General features: G+C 47.2%; 1 protein-coding gene across 2 annotated transcripts in view; it reads right to left on the reverse strand.

Annotated features, from left to right (window-relative positions):
- Positions 1-572: 572 nt before the first annotated feature.
- Positions 573-26,881, reverse strand: part of NID1 (nidogen 1) — a 78,837-nt gene continuing 52,528 nt past the window's right edge. The window contains exons 11-20 of one of the 2 annotated variants that reach the window (XM_006746081.3): positions 26,082-26,231; positions 24,933-25,055; positions 16,456-16,674; positions 14,197-14,369; positions 10,217-10,343; positions 6,587-6,758; positions 5,530-5,687; positions 4,283-4,406; positions 3,520-3,632; positions 573-2,601 (exon numbers count right to left, since the gene is read on the reverse strand). In XM_006746081.3, coding sequence (XP_006746144.1) covers positions 2,480-2,601; positions 3,520-3,632; positions 4,283-4,406; positions 5,530-5,687; positions 6,587-6,758; positions 10,217-10,343; positions 14,197-14,369; positions 16,456-16,674; positions 24,933-25,055; positions 26,082-26,231 — 1,481 coding nt within the window. In that variant the 3' untranslated portion in view covers positions 573-2,479. The remainder of the gene's footprint in view (positions 2,602-3,519; positions 3,633-4,282; positions 4,407-5,529; positions 5,688-6,586; positions 6,759-10,216; positions 10,344-14,196; positions 14,370-16,455; positions 16,675-24,932; positions 25,056-26,081; positions 26,232-26,881) is intronic. The other variant, XM_031016756.2, reaches the window with a different exon arrangement.

Raw genomic sequence — 26,881 nt, forward strand, 5'->3', positions numbered from 1 at the left:
CCATTTTAACCATTTTTGAGTGTGTAATTCAGTGGCATTGAGTACTTTCACAATGTTGTACAATTATTACATCCCAAACTCTTCCATGACCCTAAATAAAAACTCTGAAACCATTAAGTGGTAACTCTCCATTCGTCCTGCCCCCAGCCCTGGTGACATCTAGTCTACCTTTGGTCTCTGTGAATTTGCCTAATCGAGGGACCTCATATATGTGGAATCATATATTTGTTCCTTTGTGTCTAGCTTTCACTTAGCATAATGACTTCAAATTTCATCCATGTTGTAACATGCTGGAACTTCTTTCCTTTTTATGGCTAAACATTCCATCGTAGGAGTACACTTATTTATCCTTTCATCTGTTGATGGGACTTGGGCTGTTTCTACCTTTGGTTATCGAGAAAATGCTGCTGTGAACACTGGATCTGTCTGAGCCCGTTTTCAATTCCTTTGGGTGTATACTTAGTAGTGGAATTGCTGGATTTGGTAACTTTATACTCAAATTATTAAATGGCTATTGTCTTATCCTAAATCAGCCCCCAACAGTAAATGTCTTCATTCAAACAAGATAAAGATTTTTTTTAACAAAAAATTGTTTAATTTTCTGCACTGATATTTGTACAGCTGTAAACTCAAGGAATCATCCAATACTTGTATAAATCTGGGGGAACAGTTAATAAGCACCTTCAGTGGATTCCACAGTTTAAGAATTGACCATTTGAAAACTTTTAGAATGAATCTAGTAAAATGAATAAAATAGTTATAAAAACCTATACAAAATCATGACAAACATTTGATATAGAGGGTTTGATATGGAACGATAAATATAAAAAATAAGCAAAACTAATTCAGGGGGCTGGGCTGGATAAAAGACCCATGTGTTCCCCAAATCGTGTGATTCTGGGGGATATATCTGGCTCTCAAAACAAACTCCAGGGAAAGGCTCTTTCCCGATCCAGGTGCCACTGGGATGCTGAAGCAGATGAGGACAATGTGGGGAGGAGGTACAGGTGGGACAGGGAGGAATGAACTCACTGAGGTTTGTAGATAAGGGGAAGGATCTCTGCCCCAAGGAGAAAAACAAGCAAATTCTTCCATGTCTTCAAGCGTAAGTGTTCTTTGGCAAAAGGTGCCATTTTCTCTTTGGGATTATTAAAGAGTTTCTCTCATTGCTGCTGTCAAATGCCCTTCTCTACCCTTTCCTCTTGATCAGTCTCTTTTTGGTACTTTCCACTGAGCTTTCTCTACTCCCTTACCCTAATCCTTCCTGACTCCAACTCCTTATACGCTCAGCTTTCAATCCAAAATTCCTATTGTTTTGCAACTCTGGGAAGCAGCCGATAAAAGGTAACACTAGCTACTCGTCTGGCCTGGAGATGTTTCTAAACACATAAACATGACAGGTGGCAATGGTCACTTTAATTACACCAATGAGCAATCAAGGGTCTGGGTCAGTAGTATAAATACTCAACCTGGCCCTCTTTGATGAAAAGACAGCCAGCAAGGGCCATGAGCAGAGGGAGAAACAAAGGAGAAGCGAGCTCATGTTGACTGTAGATCAGCTCTCACCAGTGCGGGAGGGAGGGAAGGGCCCAAAGGGGAGTCATCACTGGTACCAGCCCCCAGCTATGCCCGAAGTGAGGGAGGCGGGGCATCGGTGCCAGCCGTGGGGCCAGGCCACTCAAGAGACCAGATGCTGGGATCCAGGTGCTTTCCGCAAACAGGAGTAATCTGGTAACCACTGGTGTAAATTAAGTAAGCACTTCTGAAAAATCCTCATCCTCAAACACCTGACTCTACACCTTGAAATTCCTGCCACTGGACACTCTTTTGACTGAAGGCTTTGCCTACCTGCTGAAATGCCAGTAACTTATCTGGGAGGGGCTGCTCCTTATGGCCCACAAGTATCCACATAGCCCTAAGACAGGGTGGGTTTTGAACGAAGGCCAAGGCTTACTCACTGTGATGGGGACCTTGGGCAGGATGCAGGTGGTAGACTCGGGGGGAGAAAGCTAGGAGGATGAGGGAAATCTGAGCACCAAGAGAAAAGCGGGGGAGGATTAACTCCCTCCTTCATTCACAGCCTCGCCTGGGTGGCCCTGGCTGGTATGTCAGGGAGATAACAGGATGGCAGGTGTGTCAGAGTGAGGCTGAGCTCATAAGGCCACAGGGGAGGGGGCAGCTCAGGCCTGGGGAGTCTCTGCTCACCACTGGGCTGCTAAGTTGGGGAAAGGTTCCAGAGCACTGGGATGGGCATATAATCCTCCCTTGGGAGGGTTTTCTGTCTGTGTGTAGGGGAAGAGATTTTCCCATTCTGGAAGCCCAGGGCATATGTTTTGGGGGACAGTGAGGGGAACACTGTTGGGGCTCAGGCTGGATAGGACCTGGGCGTGGTGGCCACCAGATCAGATAGTTTTCAGTCTGGACCCTTTCAAATAGGGTGCTGCTGAATACTTGCAGAGGGAATGAGGCACTCTTGTCTTTATTTCTGCTCGATACAGTCAACTCCCAGAGTGTTGTCAGGGCAACGGCAGGTCCTGCTTCCGGGGGTGGCCAAGCAGAGGTGGGTGCAGCCACCATTGTTCACTGAGCAATAGTTGTGACCTGGAAAAGGCAGAAATCAGCTCAATTGCCCCCTAAGAGAGGAACCTCTGTATTAGCCCCCTCTTTGGTTTCCAGGGGGCCAAGCATGTGGGTGCTCCAGGAATAGGGAATCCTCTTCACTAAGGATCTGCCAGATGGGCAAAAACATCGTTTTCCGATTCCTGAGTTGGGGACTGTGCCGATTTACCATCAAAGCTACTGAACAGGTCTCAGGAAGGATTTTCCAGCTCTCATTATAACACGGAGCTGGAATTTTCAAGCACAAAGCGCTCTCTGTCTCGCTTGTCCACTCGGCTTCACATTGGACCAGGGTGGTGGGGGGGCAGGTGGGAAGCCAAGGAGGGCGAGTTCAGGGAGAGCAGATTCTGGAGCCGGGCTGCCTAGCTCACCCCCAGCCGTGCCTCTGAGCTGTGTGACTCTGGGCCAGCGGCTTCAGTTTTCCTTACTTATAAAATGGGCACAAGCACAGTACCCACCTCAGTGGGGCTGCTATGAGGATTAGTGAACCAATGAGCACACAGCACCGAGAACGCCGGGTCGGTGTATGTGAAGTACGCAGCTCACAGTAAGCACCTCATCCATGTTCGTCATTATTAGGAGCAACAATTATTATTGTGGCTGTGAGGCCAAATCGATGGACTTTGAAAGCAGCAGAGATCATAACACGGATGTTCCTCTTTGGAACCTGAAGACCACTCACTTCTAGAGCCAGCCCAAGATTCAGCGCTTTCCCTCACCCTGGTCCACCATCTCCACCTCATCCCCTAATGTTTTCTACGTGGCTCACCCACTAAATAATGGAAGACGCATGATGGAAGGGACTGGGTCTCACCTGCCACGTGATGAGGGCTGCAAGAGGCCAGGGTGTGGGCTTGCAGCCTCAGGGCACCCTGAACAGTAAGAGCACAGGTGAGTTACCTTGGGGACACTGAGCCAGGGCCATGGTGACGCCATACAGCCGGGTCTGCTTGTGGGGGTGGAAGGTATCCGTCTCTTTGGAAATAGCAAGGTCTACAGCGACCACGGAATTCCTACGGAACACCAAAGGGCAGAAGGTAAAGACACATCTGATGGCTCGAACGTTCTGTCTACAGGGCAGCCTCTTCTGTGGTTTTGGGGACAAACCAGAGGCCACGCAGAGACACGGTGGCCTGCCTTCCTAGCCATCCCTCCCTCCTCCTGTGAAGGGACAAGCCTGCGTTTCTCTGGCTTCTTAAAAAAGGACAAAGATGAGCTAAGCTCTCCCCTCAGCTCTAACTTCCAAGCTGGGAAAGCAGCTTTCTCTCCAGATGCCCCCGACCACAGCTGCTTGCTCTGTGTGAAGCCTCCTTTGTGCAGGATGGGTGGTCAAGAAGGGGCTGTGGGAATACTGTAGTTTAAGAAGCGAAATGAAGAGGGGCACAGCATGGGCATGGAGCCGAGCCCACCCACCGAGGGACCTTGGGCCAGCTTGTGGGGAGAGAACAGACACGCTCCAGAAGTCCAAGTAGGTGCCCATCCAGGAGCATCCAGATGATAAACAGCACCTCCTGCCCCCACCCCCCCAGGTGCCCTCGCCCTCACTCTTCTTCCCCCTCCTTTCCTAACAACCAGAAGGATAAGGCAGGGGGCCACATGGCAGGGGGCTTGGCCTCCCAGAGACAGGGTGGCAGGGCAGGCTCCCCAGCCCCCGCTGACGTACGTCTTCCAGTCTGTGTAATACAGATGTTTCCCATAGCTGGTGACAGCAAAAGGGTACTGGAGCCCTTCGAGAACCCTGCGTCGGCCGGACTGCCCGGGCTTCAGACACTCCACCCGACTGGTGCCTATGCGGAGCGAAAACAAGGCGTTCATTGTGCACACATGAGACGGCCCCTTTGTGTCAAGACGAGTGATGAGGGCAAGGGTGAGAGAAGTCAGTGCGACCATGACAGATCCTGGAGAACACACGTGACCCGCTCTTCAACCGTGGAAAGCTTTCTCTTTGCCCTGCCTTGCCCCTGTCGCTGGCCAACTCCCACCTCCGCTGGGGGACCCAGACCTGGTTCCAACGTGGGCCGGAGCCGAGGGGCCGTTCCTAGCTCCACTCATTCCCAGAGCGGCTGGGGACTTAGTAGGAATGATGACGTCTTCCAGGTCTCGCTCAAGTTCCTACCCCCTGAAGCCTCCCAGGCCCTCCCTCCCCTCACTCAGAGCCCTTACCCTGGATGCAAGATGCAGCCCCTACACCCCGCCCCACGATGGCAGCCAGCAGTGTTGGGAACAGGGCAGGTACGGTACTCCACAGACACGGACAGCTGACTGACCCTGCTCCCCGAAGGAGCATCCCGCCCACATGCCTGCCTCAGGGACACCCCACGGCAGGGGCTCACAGCAGGACTGCACACCTTTCTCTTCCTTGGCTCCAAGTCCCGCCTGAGTCCTTGGGGACAGATTCGAGCTATAGGAATGTAAGGCATGAATTGCATAATAGATAGATGATATTAGGATGAGGACAGGCTCAAGGGGTCAGCACGCTTTTTCTCCAAGGGCCAGATGGTAATTAATTTAGGTTTCGTGGGCCAAGAGGCACAATTGAGGACATGCTGGAGACATTTATGTAACCTCTTACAATGTTAACATTTAAAAATGTAAAAACCATTTATAAGACCCAGGTGGTATTAAAGCGGGTGGCTGGTTGGATCTGGCCCATGGGCTAGAGGTTGCTGACTCTTGACTGAGAAGACTGAGAACTTGCCCTTGGACAGCGAGCGTCAAGCCTTGAGAAACAATACAGCGCAGAGCAAAGATGGGCAGCTGTTTTTGCGCAAGAAAGTGAAAGAGCTATCTCACACCATCTTCCCCAGAACAGATACTAGCCCGCAGTGGATAAGAATAAATGTTTAGTTTAAAGAAGAAAAAAAAAGCACTGCTCCAAAGCCAGGAGTCAGGCCTGGGGCTTTCCGTCACCTGCGTCCACCCAGCAGAGCTGAGATGAGTAGGCATCAAATGTCAGCCCGTTGGGCAAGCCCAGGTCATCCTGCACGAGAATCCTCCGGTTCGTGCCGTCCATGTAGGAAGTTTCAATTTTGGGGCTATCTCTGTTCCAGTCGGTCCAATAAAGGTTCCTGGAGGAGGAAAAGGAAGGGAAAGAGGGAGACGAATAACGAAGAGGATGAGAAGAAGTTTACAAAGACAACTTAAAAAAAAACCCACGATGAAGACATTAGCAGGTGTTCAAACACAGTGTGGCTAAAACGAGTCTGGAGACGATAAGACATGTTCTCCTTTGGGAAGAGACTTGGATTTGGGGGTTGTTTGAATTTGGTTACTCTTTACTAGTGAATTCGCTTCCCTTAAACATAACTGACATGTTCTATCTCGCTAAAGTGGGTCAAAAAGACAGCACAAAGCAGAACACTGCAATGAGACAGACGTGGGAATTCCTGTCTGCTGTCCCTACACAGGGGGGCACAGCATCTGCCATCAGGGAGGTGGCCACGGGGCCACAGAACTAGGGATGTGGCCTCACAGGGAAGGGATCAAAGTGTGAAGGCGCTGAGGGCGTGGTGTGTAAGATTCAGAGCCTGTCATAGGGAAAAAGAGAGAAAGCATTGATGTGATGACAAAACCCAAGACGGGGTCTTCCAGGGGTCCATGGTGTGTTGGCCTGAGCCTCAGGGGTACATTTATGCTCCTCTGATACCCTTTTGGGGCTGACACAACACAGGTTTGATCCACATTCAACTCAAATGGAAATAACCAATTTCTGAGCTGTCGACTTACAGGGTCCCTTCCTTAAAGATTTAAAAGTGGAACATGGGATCAAGTCCATGGTCACGGGGAACTGGGATAAATGTTCTGGCATTTCACCGTGCATATCTCTAAGCCACCCACTGAGACCTGTTCATCCTGTGACGCATTCATTTCAGGAGGGCAATGCCGGAGTTAGAGCCTACCGCTTGAGAATATATAAAAAAGCAGCTGCAAACTGAATAGACCCACACCCATATTTACACACAGTTACCCTCGCACGGAGTCTGTTACGATGCCTCTGGGATTCACCAAATCAGTCTCAAACAGCACCCGGCGCTGGGTGCCATCCAGCTTTGCAACTTCTATTCGATCCAAATGAGAATCAGTCCAGAAAATGTTGCGGCCAAGATGGTCAAGGGCAATGCCTTCTGGACTTCCAAGATCTAGAACCAAACACAGGACACTGCTGGGTTTTTTAAGCAGGTGAGATTAGGTTTTTCTGATTACTCAGTGTTATTTCACATGGTGTTCCACCCTTGCACTTTGGGAAAACGAATGGGAATGTGGAATGCTTGTTGCTTATAAGTTAACCAACACTCAAAATGATGCATTAAAGAATGTCACTCATTTACTTGGCAGACACCTACCCTGTGTACCATACTGGGAACCAAGCCCAACATCACACCTCAGCTGTGGCCCTGGCTTCCAGGAGCTTGCAAGCGATCACAATTCAGACTGAGTTCTGGCTTTATGGGAACATGGAGGCGGACACCAGACTTAGCCTGGGGAGACCCAGGAAGGATTTCTAGGGGAAGTGACACCTCGTGAAGCTGGCTCCTGAAGGACCAGCAGGAGTTTGTCAGGCAAAGATCCTAGCTGAGGGATGCCAGGTGGTGGGACCAGCACATAAGTATAAAGGAAGATTGGACATGGCTTGAAGTGAACTATATATAATTTTGGACGGCTGGAGTCTGTGAGGATGGGAGAGCCGCCAGAGATGAAGTTAGGATGCCCATGTTAAGGAGCTTAGAGCTTATCCCATGAGCAAAGGGGAGGCATAGGAAGATCTTAAGATGGGAATGGAACAAAAAATAGATTTGCCTTATTCACTAGTTATTAGGGGAAAAGGGTCATCTCAGAGATAATAGCAAGAAATCATAGCTGTTATTTCTTTTATACAAATATGAAAAGTGCAAAGAAGGGGCGTGAGTTATCAGAAGTAACACTCCCAGAGTCCGTACTAGGTTATAAGTGACTGATTCTCAAGGCAGGGCTTGCCACAGGGTAAGCCCACTGCAATATGAGCCTTCAGTGCCCACCTAACCTAACCACAAGTTCAAGACTGAAATGATGCCCTGACTACAAATAAAAACAAACTAAACATTAGATCCCCACCAGGGTTTTACTGGTCACTTAGGATTCTTTCCTAATCTTACTGATTCGACAGCTAAAGGTCACTTAGTATGGCTGGAAACCAGGAAGGGGAAGAGGCCAAGGAAGAAGCTACTCTACCCGAGGGATCCCAGGTTTGAGGAAATCATTCCCACACTGTGTTTTTTGCCAATGTGTAAGCGGTTCAGACCCTCGGCTCTCTCAGATCAGCCTTCACTTGACTCCTAATATGACCTTGACTGTGGATGCTGGAAACACCAAAGCCCCGCCCCCCAGAAAGGACCCCTGCCAGAGGAAGTTTATTAAGAATGAGAAACAGCCCTTGAACAAGGTTTTTATTATTCAAACCAGAAGCAGAGATTTGGGAGGTATTAAAATATTTCCCACGTCCCTAGGGGAGAAGGGGCAGCAAGGCTGACCTCGGAAGACTTCTGGTGTCTTTCAGACAAAACCAGAATAAATCATTCCAGGGTCTATCTGGGATGAGCACATCCTCTGCCAGGGACACTGACGACTCAGACACACAGACAGGAATGTCGGGGGGAAGGCTGTTCAATAGCACTATTTCACAAGACATCCAGGGGCACCCAGAAACTCCGTGTCGTTCCATCTCCTTAGAAACAGCTCCGGTCCTGATTTCGAACCCAAGAGCAACCAAACCTCCTCCTCCAACCAGGAAAAAACTTCTTTTTGAAGTATCACGCCAAAGAAATGTCTGGAAAACCTCACCCTTTACTGTGCAGTCAGGGCTTCTTAAGAAGGGAAGACAGCAAGGCGGTATTTTCCATACTGCTTATGTCAAGAGGAAACAGATTAGGATACTTATTAAAGATATTTGGGTAGGAGTTTAACTCAAGGAAAGAGAGAGACGCTTAGCATTGGGACCCCATTCCACCTTCACTCACTAGGGAGGCACCTACCTTACCATGATAAAGGATGAAGTGGAAGTTTCTTTCTCCCTTTTTAAATAAAAGAGAATTTTCCCCAGTGATCTTCCCTCTACAAAGATCACATTCTAGTTTCATTCTGTGTTTTCACAGTGGACTTTGGCCTGGAATGTTCCTTACTGAGCTTAAAGCTTTCTTGGATGATTATCAGTTCCAGAAGCAACAGGAAATAGCAGTGATGACCTACTCCCCTCTTCCACGGGGTTTGCAAGTCAAACCAGAGATAACAGCAACAACATTTTTAACAGAGAGAGGGAGAAGACGCAAAAAGGCATTTTCAAAATTCTGTTCATTAAGCCAAACCATGAAAACTGGCAGACATTATTTAAGTAGCACCTTGGCTTCTAGAAAAGGATGCAGGGTCTATGTCCGAAGCTAGACATATTTAAGTCAACCTCTGCTTGATTCCTGCTCCTGCTGCATCATCTTTTGTGAAGGAGCCAAGGAAGGGGGAAAAAAAAACTTCCCCACAGGCTGTTCCACAGGCACAGCGACTCTCTGGGAATATCAATTGTCATGGAAACATTAAACTGGAAATTGGAAAAGCGATATTCAGCCCCAAGTCAAAAGAAATACCAAATGAGGCTCATACATTTAGAAGGTGTATCTTTGACTTGAGTGTTTTGCAGAGGAAGCAAGAAGATTTTATACAAGACCTATCATTGGCACAACAATGTCTTTTGATCGAAAATATCTGCAAGTCAGCTGATGAGTTATTGACTTAGCATTATGTAATATTTTCAGTAAAGGGGAATTTATACAGGTTCTTGGGTCTTTAATCTTGATAAAACACAGCCACAGAAAATAGTCATGACTTGAATATAGACATTATAATAACGCACAGTCCTTGGCTTAAATCAACCTCTATAAATTAAGGACTCGAGGTTAAATGTTGAGAGGTAGGCTATGCCAAGGTGTTATGCACTTCATTATCAGTAATGCCAACTAAAAATTGAGGAATACCTATGAAAGTTCAGCCCGCTTTGCTATACTCCTCTGTCACAGGCAATCTGAGCAAGTACCATGGGGGGTAAGGTAGAAAAGGACCCTCCCCCGCCAACCACCACGATGTCGCAGGCTGAAGTGGCAACTTTTGACTTGAAAATTGTCTTGGGAATAGTCACCTATCAGGGATAATATTTGCCAATATGCTTGTAATCCTCCCAACTTTATGATGCATCTGCCTAATGGAGCATACCATGGGGCAGACATCCTGAGAATCAATTCTAGGCTCCACAGCCAGAGGAGAAACGGATATCCAAAGTGGACCGTTGAGTTCGGCCCTTATTGTTCATTAAAACTTGCTAGATAAGCTTTTAGAGAAAGGCATGGGCACTTACCTGTTTTAATTGTATTCTTCTTAGGCCAACAACAAATCCAAGCTAAGGTGTTCATGACTTAATGATGAGTCCTTAGAGGACTTTTCAGAGAAGGCTGGAAAGGGTGGTGTTGAGGCCAAGAACCCAGTCCCACTCAAATCACTATATCCTGTATGCAACCATGCACTCTGCTCTCCCCCAAGAAGCCAAACCAAGAAGGGAGAGTGGTATTTGCTTGCCCACCTTGTCGAATGATGGTATTTGGCTCTCCGCCATGCAGACTGGCTCTCCCAATGGAAGGCTCACTGATGTCCGTCCAGTAAACCATCTTCTCCACACAGTCGAAGGCCAGTCCAATGATGACTTTATCCTGGAAGTACAGACAGCGTAAGAGTGGCCCACTCACTAGCATCCGAGTGACCAACGATGGTGGGAATCTTTCACATCTTTACAGGTATCTGGATGCCTTTTTTTTTTTTTTAAGATTTTATTTATTTGACAGAGAGCGAGAGAGAGACAGGGAAGGAGAGAGCAAGCACAAGCAGGAGTGGCAGAAGGAGAGGGAGAAGCAGGCTCCCCTCTGAGCAGGGAGCCTGATGCGGGGCTCAATCCCAGGACCCTGGGATCATGACCTGAGCTAAAGGCAGACGCCCAACCGACTGAGTCACACAGGCACCCCTGGATACCTTTTTAAATGAAGTGTCTTCAAGTCTTTAGTCTACCTATTGAGTTGGGAGTTCTTTATGTAGTTCAGATAAAAATCTTTTGTCACATATATATATATATGTGTGTGTGTGTGTGTGTGTGTGTGTATTTCCACTCATTATGTAGTTTTTCTCACTTTTTTGTTTGTTTGCTTTTGTTTTGTTTTCATTTTCTTTTTTTTTTTTAAAGATTTTATTTATTTATGTATTAGAGAGCGAGAGAGAGAGAAACAGCATGAGAGGGGAGAAAGTCAGAGGGAGAAGCAGGCTCGCCGCTGAGCTGGGAGCCCGATGCGGGACTCGATCCCAGGACTCCAGGATCATGACCTGAGCCGAAGGCAGTCGCTTAACCAACTGAGCCACCCAGGCGCCCTTGTTTTCATTTTCTTAATGGTGTTTTTCAAAAGCAAAAGTTAAAAATATTTATTAAGTTCAATTTATTATTGTTTCTCTTATGACTAATGCTTTTTATATACCATCTAAGAAATCTTTACCTACCTAAAGATCATTTAAAAAAAAAGACGCAAATAGGGCGCCTGGGTGGCTCAGTCAGTTAAGCGTCTGCCTTCAGGTCATGATCTCCAGGTCCTCAGATTGAGTCCCCAAATCGGGTTCCCTGCTCATCGAGTCGGGTTCCCTGCTCATCGGGGAGTCTGCTTCCCCCTCGGCCCCTCTCCCTGCTCGTGTGCTCTCTCTCGTGTGCGTGTGCATGCACACTCTCTCAAATAAATAAATAAAATCTTTAAAAAAAAAGACAGAAATATTGGAAAGGAAGAGGTAAAACCACTCTAAGACAATTTGATTGTTTATGTAGAAAATCCTGGGGAATCCATAAAACTACTGTAACAACTGAATCCAGTCCAAGGCTGCAGTGTACAAGGTCAATATAAAATGGTATTTCTACATACTAGCAAAAAATAAAAAGTTCAAACAGTAATGTTTATAATAGCACCCAAAACAAAGTATTTAAGAACAAATATTTTTAAATGTGCAAGATTCTATACTGAACACTATAAAACATCACAGAGTGAAATAAAGGAAGACTCAAATAAATGAAGACCTAAATTAGTCTAATGGATTGTAAGATTTAATATCGCTAAGACATCAGTTTTTCCTAAATAGAGTTAGAGATTCAATGCCATCTAGATCAAAATCCCAGCAGGCTTTTTTTCCCCTTTGGTAGAAACAAGCTTACTCTAAAATATCTACGGAAATGCAAAGTGAATATATAAAGAACTCCCACAACTCAGTAACAACAAATAAGCCGATTACAAAATGGGCAAAGGATATGAGTAGACATTTTTCCAAAGAAGATACATGAATGGTCCCTAAGTGCATGAGAAGATGAGAATATCGCTCATTAGAGAAATGCAAATCAAAACCACAATGAGACACCACTTCACACATATTAGGATGGCTACTATTATAAACCAGAAGATAGTAAGTGTTGACAAAAAGGTAGAGAAATTGGAATCTTTGTACCTATGCTGGCGGAAATGTAAAGAGGTGCAGTTACTGAGGAAAACAGTATGGCAGTGTCTCAAAAAATAAAAAAAAAAGTCTGCAGAATTACCTTATGATTTAGAAATTCTAGGCCTGGTTTATGTTCAGAAAGAATGAAAGCAGGGACTTGAACAGATAGATATGTGTACAACCACATTCACAGCGGCATTATTCACAGTAGCCAATGGGTGGAAGCAACCCAAGTGTCCATCAATGGATGATGCATAAACAAAATGTGCTAAATCTATACCAAGATCAGCTTAAGAAGGAAGGAAATTCTGACATCTGCTACAACATGGATGGACCTTGAGGACATTCTGCGAAGTAAGCTGGTTACAAAAGGATAAATACCATAGGATTCCGAATGCGTGAGGCACCCTAGAGGAGTCAAATCCATAGAGACAGAAAGTAGACGCGTGGTTGCCAAGGGCTGGGGAAGGACGGAGTTATTCCTGAATGGGTACAGAGTTTCTGTTGGGATGATGAGTGGATGGTGGTGATGGTTGCACCATCACGATAAAGTAGTTAAAAGGGTAAAAATACCCAAAAAACAAATACATTAAAAGAACACAGTGAATCTTAATCCTGTTGTTTGAGCGCCCTCCCCTCCACCTATCCCACCTCAAGTTTTTGCTTTTCCCAGCCTCATTTGACATTTAGGCTCTGCCCTTCGTCTTGGGTGACAATGACTGTCACAAGGGGCTCAACCCACTCCCGCTACCTGAGCGCGTGCACCGGAGGACACAAAGAAAGAATGACAATTGCCCCTGAAGGGATTTATGTTTCTGAGAGACAGCAGAAGAACACAGAGATCACCTATTCATCCAGCAAATAGTTTTGGCTCTAAGAACACCACTGTGAAACAAATACCTCCATTAAGAGATGGACGGTTGCTGGTCTTGCGAGCTTTACGTTCTTAGTGGGAACATATACATCAGATACAGAACATATATGTTGATATATAATGTATCACGCAGTGCTACGGTAAAGACAAAGCAGGATAGGGAGACAGAGAGCAGTGTGGACAGGGCGGCCAGGACAGCCTTCCCAGAGAGGTGACGTGCCAACAGAAATGTGAATGAGGTGAGGCAGGGAACTGCACAAGTGTCTGGGAGGGTGAGGACTCCAGGCAGGGGGGGCGGCAAGTGCAAAGGCCCTGAGATGGGGATACGTGTGTGGTGAGTTGAGGACCAGCCAGAAGGCCAAACGGCTGAAGCTGGGGTAGGGGGGCGGCGGGGACGGTGACAGGGAATGGGGTGGGAGAAGTGGCTGGCGGCCATGGGAAGAACTGGCTTTTATTCTGGGTGAAGGGAGAACCCATCAGAGGGTTTTGTGCAGGGGAAGAACATGAATCCAATCCAGGCTAATGACAAAAGGTTTTGAAAAGCCTCTTCACCCCTTACGGGGCCTAAGGGTCCCCCTCTGCCCCGGCAACCCTGACCGAATCGTGCCAGAAGACCCCAGTTCTCAGGTCTGGTTTCTTGCTGAGGGCTGGGGGGGTGGTCAGGATTGCAGATGAAACTGGAAGGCTTTTCAGAAGTGTCCAACCTCTATCTAACGGACAAAAACCTCCAACTCACAAAATGCATCTTTGACGCTTTGAAAAGCTCGAAGCTGAAGCCTATTATTGCCTCGGGGCAGATATGAGGATCTAGAGTTGACGGTCTGCCAAACATGAGCCGCTGCACTAATTTAGCAGGAACGGCAAGGTCGGACCTGGGAGACGCACACAAACGAGACACCTAGCCCATGTGACGCCCCCACCCAAAGGGTCAGACACCGCAGTGGTCTCTGAAAGGCCTTCCGCTTCTGCTCCCAACCCCTCCTGGAGCTCCACAGGCAGCTCAAGAATACAGTGGCCCCATCTAGAGATGGACACCTGGGGTCACACGGAAATCAAGAGGCTCCTGAGTCCAGGGGTCAGGCCCCGGGGCTGGTCTAACAACTCCCTGCTTGATTTCCCAGGTCACCGAAGCACCGAAGCTAATTGCTAATGTGCAATTAGCCGGCACTCACCGGGGCGTGAAGCAACGTCTTGGCTTCTGTCTTCTGCATGGTGCTTCCTTCCAGGGGGACGCGCTCTATCTTCCCAGTCTGAGCAAAGAGTAAGTGGGTCCCAGGTGGCAGGGGGATCACAGCGGTAGGAACGGAGGGTCCATGGTGAATCGGCGGAGCCACTGTACTCAGACCTGGGTGGCAGGAGAGGTCAATGAGCAAGGCCTCCGTGCAGCAGGAACGCACACACGGGGTCATGCCACCTTCGTGGCACCAAAGACAGCAGAGCCACACAGTGCCCACTGTACATCTAGAAGCACAAGGAGCAGAAAGACCACAGAGGGCATTTGTGAAGAAGATAAGGCCAGGCAGGAGTTTAATATTAAAGGTCATGTGAAAACAAACAAACAAACAAACGCCCAACAACGGCTTAGCCTTCCCCTTACCAGAAACAGAAATAATGTAACCATTCCAGCCCTGCTCTGGACACTGGCTGCCACAGTGAACCAAAACGACAGCAAGAGTAGCCCCCCAAAACCCCTGCCCCCAGGGAGCTCGCACTCCAGGGGAAGGTGCTGAGCTTCCCAAGGCGGGAGGGGCGCTCAGAGCAAACCTGCCCTACACTCCCTGTCCCGCGGGGCGGGCGAGTCACAGACCCAACCCAACGAGCGGGCACATGCCCTCCCTGGGCCTTCCAGGAACAGAATGATGGTCAGGGGCTCATTCTCCCCCAGGTTCGGCCTCGCCTCCTCAACGCAGACCCCGATGCGTGGCACTACTCCCTGGCTCCCCCCAACGAGACAATGTCCTGAGAAGGGACAGGCAGCCCGGGCTGCAGGGGGAGGGGCCGGAATGGACGAGTCGCGGCCCTTCCGGGGCTCTGTCCCCGGCTCTCTGAAGAGAGAGAGTTGGACCCGGTCCTTACTGGGGCCATTTCCACTTCTTTCTCTGGCCTGCCTGTCTTGCCCATCGTACCCAGTCAGTGACATAAACCAGGCTGGCTGACTCCTTTACTAGCTCTGGACTCCATCCCTCCTCTCTAAACTCCCTGCCAGCAAGCCAGGTGGTTCCCTCACCTGTTAGGCACCCGCCGGGGCCGCTCACTCCAGCTCAGCTTCTACCCATCAGCCAGCGGTATTTCTAAAACCCGAACCTGGTCGCATGAATGCATGCTCAAGACCCTCCCCGGGCTCCCGGCTGCCCTCGAGATCAACCCCAGGCCCCTCTGCTGGGCATCCAAGGCCCTCCCCCAGGCTCCCCTCCTCTCTCCGACCTCTCAGCCTGCACCTGCTGCCTGCAATCGGCCTCCTCAACCCCAGCGTCCCCAGAGCTGCTACCTTTGCCTCTGCTCAATAACATATTCGTCTGCAACACCTTCCCCAACTAGCCCACCACCCTCATAAGCCTCTGGGTTTCTCGGCCCCCTCCTCTCTCATGGAGCTCCTCTCCCTGCCCCGCGAGGTTCCGGGGGCCGCCTCTGTGACTTCCCCCTCTGGACCCCCGGGCACTGACCCCAGCCTCTGAAGCTCAGTTAATGTTGGCTGCATGAATTAAGGACCACTCCCTACTCACTTAGCGGCCTCTTAGCAGCTTCCGGGACATATCTGGTAGAGGATCAGTCCTTGATCCTCAGCTGAATTGAGAATGGAGCTTCAAGGACTGATTGATTCTGGTCGCTTGTGGCAATGACCATTTCCTGCAGGATTTTAGAGCTGGGATCCCTCCTAGAGATTGCTCTGCTCCTCTCTAGTGCGGAGGCTGAGGCAGTATGGGTCCCAAGCAGCACAGCCCGGCCGGCCTCACGCTCCCCCCGCTCCCGGCCCCGCACCTCCCAGAGAAGGCCTTCGGTTGGCCTCTTCCAAGCCTGCCACATCCCAGCCCGCAGCTGCTGGGAGGCCAGGGGGCCACCGCAGGGAGTCTGTCCTGAGGGACCTACAGCACACATACCCTCTGCTACCAATGCGGTATGGCCACCCAGTGCCACTGAAATTTGTACCCAACAGGTGTGCACAGAGAGGAAGAGAACCGGTATGAGGAGAGGGTTGGGACAGAGAGATGGAGGGAGTGGGGTGCATGATGAGGGGGACAGAGAAGAGGGGTGCAGAGGGAAGAGAGGGAGGGAGGGAGGGAGGGAATGGGGTCCGGGCCGGTGGAGCAGTGCAGGATTTAGGGCAGACAGAATGTGGCACCTGTGTCCAGGGCTGCTCACGGGCACGGGGACTCTGATCCCTGAGGCCCTTCTCAGACCCAAGCTCAGCGCAGCGCTGCCCTCCGACTTACAGGGGGGCCTCATCCCGGGCCTGGTCCTGGTGCCCTCCAGCTCACGGCCGTCGCGATCCACGCACCAGCACTGGCCCGTGCTGCCGTGGCACTGGGTGGGCACGTAGTACCCATGCTCGTCACACTCAGGGACAAACAGGCTGGGCCGCTGTGAGCCCGTCACCCCCGCTGCCCTGAGGATGTGTTCTCTCTCCAGTTGGCATCGGGTTTTCTCCATTTCTACGACAGAGACAAGGACAGGGGAGGTGGTCAGCTGTGTGACCGGGCAGTGTCCACTGCGAGAGACCCGCACCGGACGCAGACCCACGGAAGCTCATCACTGGGTTTTGTGTGGTTCATTTTCTGAAATTGAAAATATCGTATTATTTAACGGATGTCACGGTCAACATCATATTTACATTTTCTTTTCTCTCCTCAGCGATTTGTTTTGTTTGTAAACATTGAGACAAAACTGACAGAACACAAAATTAGTTATTTCACAGCGAACACTTCAGTAGCATTTAGTCTAATCACGGTATGACGATATGACAAAACCACCACCTCTATGGAATTCTGAGCCACTGTCCTCAGCTCCAAAGGAAAGCTGACACCTAGAAGCAGTTTGCTCTCCACTTCTGCCTCCTCCCAGCCCCTGGCAGCCAGCAACCTGCGACCTGTCTCCATGGATTGCCTCTCCTGGACATTTCCTATAAATGTGACACATACGTGTCATGCATACGACACGTGACCCATTGTGTCTGGCCACTCTCACTCAGCAGGTTTTCAGGGTTCGTTCACAGTGTAGGATCCATCAGTATGTCATTCCTTTTCGTGGCTGAATAGTATTCCACGGGATGGCTAGACCACATTTTGTTCATCCATTCATTACTTGATGGGCATCACAGAAATTTGTTTTAAGAAACTTCATTTCTCTGAAATTTGTCCTTTTTTATCATCTCAAGCTTCTTGATTATCCACAGCGAGTCCAGGTCAAAGATTTGGGAGACCAAACATCCCAGGGCACATTTTCCAACATTTGTGTTTCCTTTTAGCAATGAGCTCGTGTTTGGCATGAAACATGGCCTCTTAACCTGGAACTTGGATCCCCAGGTAAGGAAATAATTCTCTATCTGTGGGGAATGGCCTGGAATCAATCAATGACTCCCCAGTACGCAGAGCTGTAGCTGGTTCCACAATGGCTGGAGTGTGGCCACAACTCTGCAGTTGTGGCATGAAAGCAACCAAATACAATACATAAATGAATGAGAGTTCCAATAAAACTTGATTTACAAAAACACTGGGCCAGATTCAGCCTGTGGGGATTCTAGTTATCAACCCCTGCTCTAGGGCATTGCTAGTTACGTTAGGGAGATATTTTATATAAATATAAAATGGTATGAGGGGAGGGTGGGGCCTTCAGTTGGCATATTAATTCACATATTAATGTGTTAACTAATATATTAATGTATTGGTGATAATATATCTTGTAACGTAACATACAGTACTCTGTTTCACAGAACTTTGTGTCTGAAAAGTGTTTCTGACTCTCGGTTCCACCGCTTTCCGTGTTATCTTGGGCACGTCAGCGACACTGAATAAGCCACATCCCTCACTGTAGGACAGCAATGGCGGCAGTAACTAATCTCACGTATTACTGTGAGAAGTGAAATATGATGAGACGATGCATACAGACGTAATTTGAAATCCCACACTCAAATGTTCATTTGCGTCTATGTCTACACATGGCCTCCACAGTGACATTCAGCAAATGTTTAAAGTACCTTCTGTCTACACTGCCAGTTCTCACGCTAGCCTGCTTCGCGTGGTTGCTCCCGTGATCAGAAGCAGTGAGTGGGCCAGGAAGGTGTGTGTTGAACCTGGCAAGGGAAAAGTGGGTATGCTTTCCCTTTTGTCCTAGGGGCTAATATTAAAAAAGAAACCAACAAACAACATATTTGCCGTAGGAAGAGCCAAATGAAGATACAAATAAGTCAAATGCTCGAGAATAAAGGTGTTGGGTTTTGTTAGCCCTTGGACGTAGAACTTGTTTACTTCCTCAATATCTTGCATGTGTACAGTGTTTTAGAGTTCCCATATCAACTGTCTCCATTCACACGTTTCATTTAATTCTCTACTACAGTTGTATGCAACAGACAACTCTTATTTTTTACACCAAATGAGAGACCCAAGGCTCAGATTGGCGAAGGGGCTCCCAGGCCACAGCACTAGGAAGTGACTCAGCTCAAGCTAGAACCTGGGTCTTTGGATTCCTGGCCCAGGCCCTGCCCCTCTGCATCCACGAGCCCAGTGCCCAGAACGGTTCAAGCACACTGGACGTGTTATGTCAACGGTGATATAGACAAGTGAGCTTAACACACTCACTGAAATTATCTGTGACCCACGGACTCAGTTTCCTTCCGTCGATGTCTGTGTATGGTGCTGCCTTTCCAACTAGAAAACAGGCCTGGTGTTGTGTGTGCTATCAACCACACCAAACTTTTAAGGAAGTAGGGGTTACTCCATTTTATGTGGCTGACAGTTTGGTGTTGACATGGTGTTTGGCCAACATACAAAATCTCACGTGATCTACAATTTATAGAGGAACTTTTAAGTGCTGTACCTTGAACTTATAAAGAGGAGGAGAAAACCTACCAATTGTGACTCAGGAAATGGAATTTCAAGTATGTTTATGGAAAGCTGTGACGTCACTGGGTTTTTTGGGATGGCTTCCCAGCCTGGCCAGCAGGCAGCAAAAGCAGCCCTAGTGGGAGCCCCCTGCTGAGGGTCTTACCCCTCCATTGCGGGTGGGATGGGGAGGGGTAAAGAGACACATTTCCTGACCCTGTTTCTGGCTGATAAAATGACAACTCGGGCAAGATTCCTTTTATTCACCTAGTCTGAAGAAGCAGGCAAGACCTGATATTTATCCAGGGAAGAGCAGGAAGTCTGGGGTGATTTTCTCAATGTTGGGGACAAAGAAAATGAGAGAAAAATGAAATGGAGAAATAAGAAAAAAAGCACCTTTTAAATCTCTTGACTTGCATTTTATTTCCTGCCTGATTAAATTTCTTTCTCTGTGTTAATTCAAATAAATAACTATTGTAGCCTCTGATATACTCAGTGGGGTGGAGGAACTCGTTTGGCGAGGCCTTACTTATTCAGCTTTTTTCTGTCTAGTCTGCCCCCACCAGGGGACAGCTATTCCTAGGGGCTCTTTCACACACCTAGATTTATCTATAATAAAAATAATCTAACACCAGAGACCTTAAGAATTTTTTTTTAAAGGGTCTTACTCAAGGGGCGCCTGGGTGGCTCAGTCATTAAGCCTCTGCCCTCGGCTCAGGTCATGATCCCAGGAACTGGGATTGAGGCCCACATGGGGCTCCCTGCTCAGCGGGAAGCCTGCTTCTCCCTCTCCCACTCCCCCTGCTTGTGTTCCCTCTCTCTCTGTGTCTCTGTCAAATAAATAAAATCTTAAAAAAAATAAATAAATAAAGGGTCTTACTCAATTTTGAGAAAAATTGCCATAGAAAATTCTCTTATACAAGGAGTTCAAGGAACTTTTTGTAAACCAAAAATTATTCAAGCCTCATGTTCTTTGTTTGTAAAACAAAGATGAATTATAGACTTTCTAGAGCCCCTTCTAGATCTAACTGGGAAATTCAAGTTTTCTAACATTGGGTTTGCTTGAAGCAAAGGGCACACTGAAACACAAACAAGACATATAACAAACAAAAAGTGTCCATTAAATTGTTCCTCAGCTTTCTCTTCTTTAAGTTGTATCATCCTAAATGTTTTCGTCTTTCTTTGCAGCCCTGCTCTCTGAACTCCTGAATTACCTTTGTGTCTAAAGATGTGTGGTCTGTCTTTCGGTACAACATACTGGTAAGCGTGACGGGTGCCAAGCGTGAGGAGATGTAATCAAACATCGGTGGGCTTGGTATTTGCCCTTAAGGATCAGGCTTTACAATTCTAGCCAGGACTTTGTATATGCCTCTTTGATCCGCTAATAATCCACTTTCCTACTTTCCAAAACTCTAGACAGTTACATTCCCCCAGACAAGGTCGGCGGCTGTGGCTGTCAGCCTCCAAGATGGCCCCAATCTCCTGCCTCCTGGCATTCTCACATTTAGGCAATTCCCTTTCACACTGTCGGAGGGTTGACCTGTGATAATAGTATTACCAGAAGTGACAGCTTGTCACTTCCCAGATGAGGTTACAAAAGACCGTGGCTTCCATCTTGGATGTGCTCTCTCTCTCATCACTCGCTCTGGAGGGAGCCAGCTGCCAGGTCTTGAAGTCACTGAGGCAGCCCTGTGAAGACACCCAGGCTGTGAGGACCTGAAGTCCTCAGTCCAACAGCCCATGAGGAACAGAGGCCTGCCAGCAACCACGTGGGTCCCTCAGCCCCCAGTGAGCCTCAGAGAAGACCGTAGCCCCAGCTACTACCTTGACAACAACCTAATGAGAGACCCTGAACCAAGACCACCCAGCTAAGCTGCTCCTGAATTCCTGACCCTCAGAACTGTGAGATAATATTTATGTTTTCAGCTGCTAACTCTGGGGATCCTTTATTACAATAGATAACTACAATTAACCCTTGAACAACACAGGTCTGAACTGTGGATTTTTTTAAAAAAGATTTATTTTAGAGAGAGAGAAAAGGGGGGGGAGAGGGATCGAGAAAAACACATGAGCGGAGGGAGGGGCAGAGGGAGAGGGAGAATCTCAAGCAGACTCTGAGCTGAGCGTAGAGATCAACACGGGGCTTAATCCCGTGACCCTGAGATCACGACCTGAGCTGAAACCAAGAGTCAAACGCTTAACCGACTAAGTCACAAAGGTGCCCCTGAACTGTGGATTTTTTTGCCAAACAGTATGTAAATGTATTTTCTCTTCCTTATGATTTTCTTAATAACATTTTCTTTCCTTTAGCTCACTTTATGGTTAGAATACAGTATATAATACATATATAACATACAGACTATGAGTTCATTGACTGTTTATGTTATTAGTAAGGCTTCTGGTCAACAGTAGGCTATCGGTAGTTAAGTTTTGGGTCAGTCAAAAGTTATACACAGATTTTCAACTGGGTGCGTGTGTGGGGGGAGGGAATCAGTGCTCCAAACCCCCGCGTTGTTCAAGAGTCAACTGTAGCATGGTGGCCTTCAACCTTTCTGGCCATGACCCACAGGAATACATTTCACTCAGCAACTCAATACACACGGGCACACTGATGCGTGTGCTCACATACTCACCCATTCACCAAGACAAGCGTCATTTCATGAAATGGTACTTTTCCCTACTATGTACACTCTACCTACTGGGATGTTTTCCTGATTATTGTTCTCTGTTCTATTTCATTGAAAAGAAAAGATAATAGCAGTCTACTGAACTGATTTCACAATCCACACTTGGGTTGTGAGCAAGAGTGCAGAGGTGCAGTGGGAGCAAATCCCAATTTCTTTCTTTTTTTTTTTTTTAAAGATTTTATTTATTTGACAGAGAAAGATACAGCGAGAGAGGGAACACAAGCAGGAGGAGTGGGAGAGGGAGAAGCAGGCTTCCCACGGAGCAGGAAGCCCGATGCGGGGCTCGATCCCAGGACCCTGGGATCATGACCTGAGCTGAAGGCAGACGCTTAACGACTGAGCCACCGAGGCGCCCCCAAATCCCAATTTCTTGTCTTGCCTGTCATTGGGTGACACTGCAGTCGTCATGACCTTAACTTACTCACTCACCCTCAAAGCCAGTTTAGTTTGATTCTTGTAAAACTTGTCCCCACTGTATACAGTAGGTACCAAATTAAATGCTGACTGATTCCCTGCACTTCACTGTGTTTGGCAATAGGAGTCCGGATGACACTACACATTATTTTTCTCTCTGTTAATATTTCATAAAATGTTTTAGTCAGACAAAATTTAGAAAATATGAAGAAAACCTCTGTGTTCCTATTCCAGGTGAAAAAAATAATTAGAAATACGAAAGCGGCCCCTATGCAGCCCTCCTTAATCCCAACTGCCTCTCTCTCACTGTGCAGGTAAACTTGAGCCCTGAGTTTTTGTTTTTCATCCCTATATATGTATTTTGTAGCTTTCTTACATATGTATACACACTTTATTTTCATACGGTGTTATATTTTACATAAACGGGATCATACTGTATATATCCTTTTGCCACTTTTTTCCTGCTTAGCAAGTTTTTGAGATTTATCCATCAACTCTAGCTCACTCATTGTAACTGCTGTATATTATTTCATTGTATGAGTTGTACCAAAACTCACTGGTCCATTCCTCCTATTGATAATCATTTAGATTTTTTTTGTTACAATACTCAATGAACATTCACGTATATTTCTAGGGCACATCCTCTCTCGATGATATAACTAGATGTTGATCTTAAGAGAATGGGATGGAATATATAAACAATCCTAGCAGATAGCTCTGATTGGTTTTATCCTTGTCCCGTTTTCATATCTCAGCCTGCAGGGCTGAATTTGTTTCTATTTAGTTAACAGAGCCTTAGAGAAGGGGCAAGAAGTGAGGTTAAAAACCAAAACCAAAACCCAAAAAATGAAACATCTGCTTCTTTTTGAACTGGTGATTTAAGCAAGCCTAAGGAAATAACAAATGTTAGTCATTTTTAGTAGCTGCTGGAATGTCTTGACTGAGATTATCATGAACTCTTCTCTATGTAACCTGCCTATCAGAATCTATGGGCGGCATGATGGTTTTTACCCACAACTTCAGGAACAAAAGGTTGGCCCTGCCTCGGTTCTTCTTGGCTGGGGTTGGGAAACATTTCCTATCAAGGGCCAGGTGGTAAATATTTCAGGCTTTGTACGCTTTATAGTCTCTGCCACATCTACTGAACTCAGCCATTGTAAAATCAAAGAAGCCATAGGCTATACATGAACTAACAAGCATGGATGTTTTCCAATAAAACTTTATTTACAAAAACAGGAGGTGGGCCAGATTTGATGTGCAAGTGGTAGTATGCAGATCCTTGTTCTAATCAGAAGAAAACAATGTAGACCAGAAACATGTAGTATTATATACCCAAATTTTAACTTTAAATCTATTATTTTTCTCCTTTTTGATGGGCAACTATCCTAAAAACTGGTCACACCTAGCGCTGTTAGAGGGTGGGAAAATAAATACTTTTATATACTGCTAGTAGGAAACTGGTGCATTCGTCTGTTTCTTCAATAACTATAAATCGGTGAGCACCATCATGGGCCTCATATTCCACCCGATACTGGGGACATAGGAATAAAATGCATATGCACCCTATACTCACAGGCTAGTGTAGACAGACATTGAAATAGTTATTAATTGCTTAAAAAGGTGGTGGTAAAATGGATATTTGGTTGAAACGTTATATAATTGCGTATATATAGGACATATTTACAGTGGCATAAATACATCTGGCCAATAACAGAGTAATAATTACAAATAAGCAACCACATGACTCCAGTCTGAGGTGTCAGATATATCCTTAATCTCATGACAGAATATCATGTGGTTTAGGGGACCGAATCCAGGCTGGAGTCCATCTGACAGACCTGGGTTTGAGTCCCGGTTCCAGCACTTAATACCAGTGGGACCTTGATTACACCTTTATCTTCTTAAGCGTCAGCATCCTCTGTGTAAATGGAGATTGTAATCGTGTTCATTTTAAAAAGATGATTATGGGGGCGCCTGGGTGGCACAGTCGGTTAAGCATCTGATTCTTGATTTTGGATCAGTCGTGATCTCAGGGTCATGAGACTGAGCCTCTCATCAGGCTCCCTTGGGATTCTCTTTCTCCCTTTGCCCCTCCCCTCCTCAGGTAACTTCAGAAAGTACACAGTCCAGGTATAACAGGTAATATGGACAATTCTGTAGAGTCCTCAACCTGCATCTTTCCCCATTGGTGGCTCTTCACCCTGCTCCCCACCCCTGCCCGAGCTCTACTCTCCATGTCTCCCAGGAAGCTGGGATAGCCTTCCCTGCCTAAGAGAGAATCTTTCCTTCCCGATGACCTACGACCCTAGGACACCGGCTTCTCTCTTTCTTCAGATTCAAATGGAAACATTGGCTTTCCTGGGCCTCCAGTTTGCTAACTGCAGATCTTGGGACTTGCAAGTCTTTATAATTGGGAAAACCAATTCCTTATCATCTCTTTATAAACAAACCAACATGGACACACACACACGTGTGTATGCACACATACACATCCTATTAGCTCTTGTTTCTCTGGAGAACCCTAATACAGAGCAGTTCTTACCCTAAACTGCCAGTACAGCTATGGTCTGCATGGCACCCCCCCGGAGTTGTTCAGTGCACAACCTGCACAATTATACACTGCAGCTGTGCTCTGATCTCCCACCTCAACAACCCTTAAGACTCTCCACAGAGACTCCAACTTCCCCACCTCAGCTCCTCTCCCAGGGCCATGCACTCAGTACTCATGAATGTGGCATGGCCTACCAGCTCCAAATGTCTCTGACACCTTACCTCCAGGGACACAGTGGAAGCCGTCTCCGTGATAACCTGGTTTGCACTGGCACGTGAAGGAGCCTGGAGTGTTATGGCAGAAGGCATCGGGGTGACATCGGCTTGACTGGCATTCATCCACGTCTGCAAAACAGCCACCAAGCCCAGGGGACAGTGAAATTTCTTCTGGAATTCATAGTTTACACAATAACTTAAACCACTTGCTCAACTCTAGGGGACTCTGTTTCTGATCTGGGAACAGCAATTTAAAATTTACCAAACATGACTCATCAAAACACGAACTCTCCAATTTCTATCTAGTGTATTTATAAATGTGTTTCACTTTGATGATAGTGTTTTCATGGTAAGTCAAGCATGCAAAAGGAAAAGAGAGAAGATTCGTTTGCATTATAAAATGAGCCTTTCTCATCACAAACGAGAGCTTCAAAAATGTCAGAGAGTTTGGAAACATTATTAACAGCTGACAGAAAAAACCTCAGAGACAAGAGAAAATTCACGTGTTCAGTAACGACAACAAAGTATCTCAGAAATTATCATCTTAGAGAAGCTTGGACTTTTCAGGAATGCTGTAGGCTGTGCTGTTAAGCAATTTTGCAATCAAAGGGTCGGGGGACTGTTTTCACAGTTATCTTACCTAAAATCATCTTTAAGAACATCTTGGCAGCCAATGAAGGACTGACCTCAGGTCTAAAAGAATTCTGGGCAATCGTTTATTCTTTGACGGTAGTCATTTATTCAGTAAGGGGACTTGGCTTGTTTTGGGGCAGAAGGTGAGAGCAGGCCAGGGGAATGACTATATATATCTTACTAAACAAAAAGATATATATATCTTAAAAAACAAAAAGGACCTCAAGCCCCATGTATCCAAGAGTTGTTTGCCTTTTCGCAAAAGAAAATCTCCTCAGTTCCTAGTAGACAGTAGGAGTCTAATTGTTTCCTACGTGAGCAAGTCACACAGAACAAAATAGTAGGGGGGGAGGCTAAGCGTCTTGCCCAATGAGAACAGCCCCCAAAGGAAAATGCAGGGTTCACACTACTGCAGAGAGACAAATGAAAGAATAATTCTCTTAATTTCAGGGGGAGTTGGTAATTGGCAGAGGGGATTTTTTTTCGGGCTCCACAGAGAGAAAAATCAGAGCAAGCACGCACCTTGGCAGGCTCGGCCATCCCCAGAGAAGCCTGGCAGACAGTAACAGGTGTAGGAGGCCCCTCCCATGTAGATACACTGAGCCCGCTGGGGTATGTCACAGTCGTGGAGACCGGTGGTACAGTAGTTGATGGGGCGCTGGTCCGCAATAGCTTCAAACACAAGGTTGACACACAACGTTTGAAGAGAGGCCCCCAAGCGGTCCCGGTGCCCTTCTAAGTAAGCTCCCTCTCCATCAGTGGTTTAGTCCACCGAGGAGAATGTGCCTAGACCCCAGACCTCCAGACATCCTGTCAGACTTCCTCCTCTGCTCCTCACTGGGTTGATACCCCTGGACTTCCTATTTTCTGCCACCTGCCCCTGATCAGTCTTTGCAGATGGACCCCATGCTGGTCATTCCACCTGGTACTCAACCTCAGCTTCACCCCGGGGCTCTGTCTCAGGCCACTCTCCATACCAGGGCCCCCAAACCCAACTTTCCTTCCACCTAGACGTGGAGGTGGGCCACGTGCAGGTGTATGTACTTCCCGTGGCGACTCTGCTGGAGCATTTGGAGCCAAGGATCTGAGACTTCTACACAGTGTCTTTACCCTTGGCCACCAGGCAGGTAGAGCACTGAATACGAATGCTGAAGGCGAAGTCACCCATTTCCCGCGAAGGAAGGAGAAGTAAATGTTTCCAGGGCAGTGAGACAGGTGTTGTAGAGAGACTGTGGGTTTTGGGGTGTAAGCACCCTGGGTTTCTACCAGGTACACACGTGTCCACCACATGGCTTTGGATACATAATTTCTCAGAGCCTCAC

This window comes from Leptonychotes weddellii, chromosome 6, assembly GCF_054177405.1.
Source record: "Leptonychotes weddellii isolate Sample4059 chromosome 6, ASM5417740v2, whole genome shotgun sequence".
Taxonomy (NCBI): domain Eukaryota; kingdom Metazoa; phylum Chordata; class Mammalia; order Carnivora; family Phocidae; genus Leptonychotes; species Leptonychotes weddellii.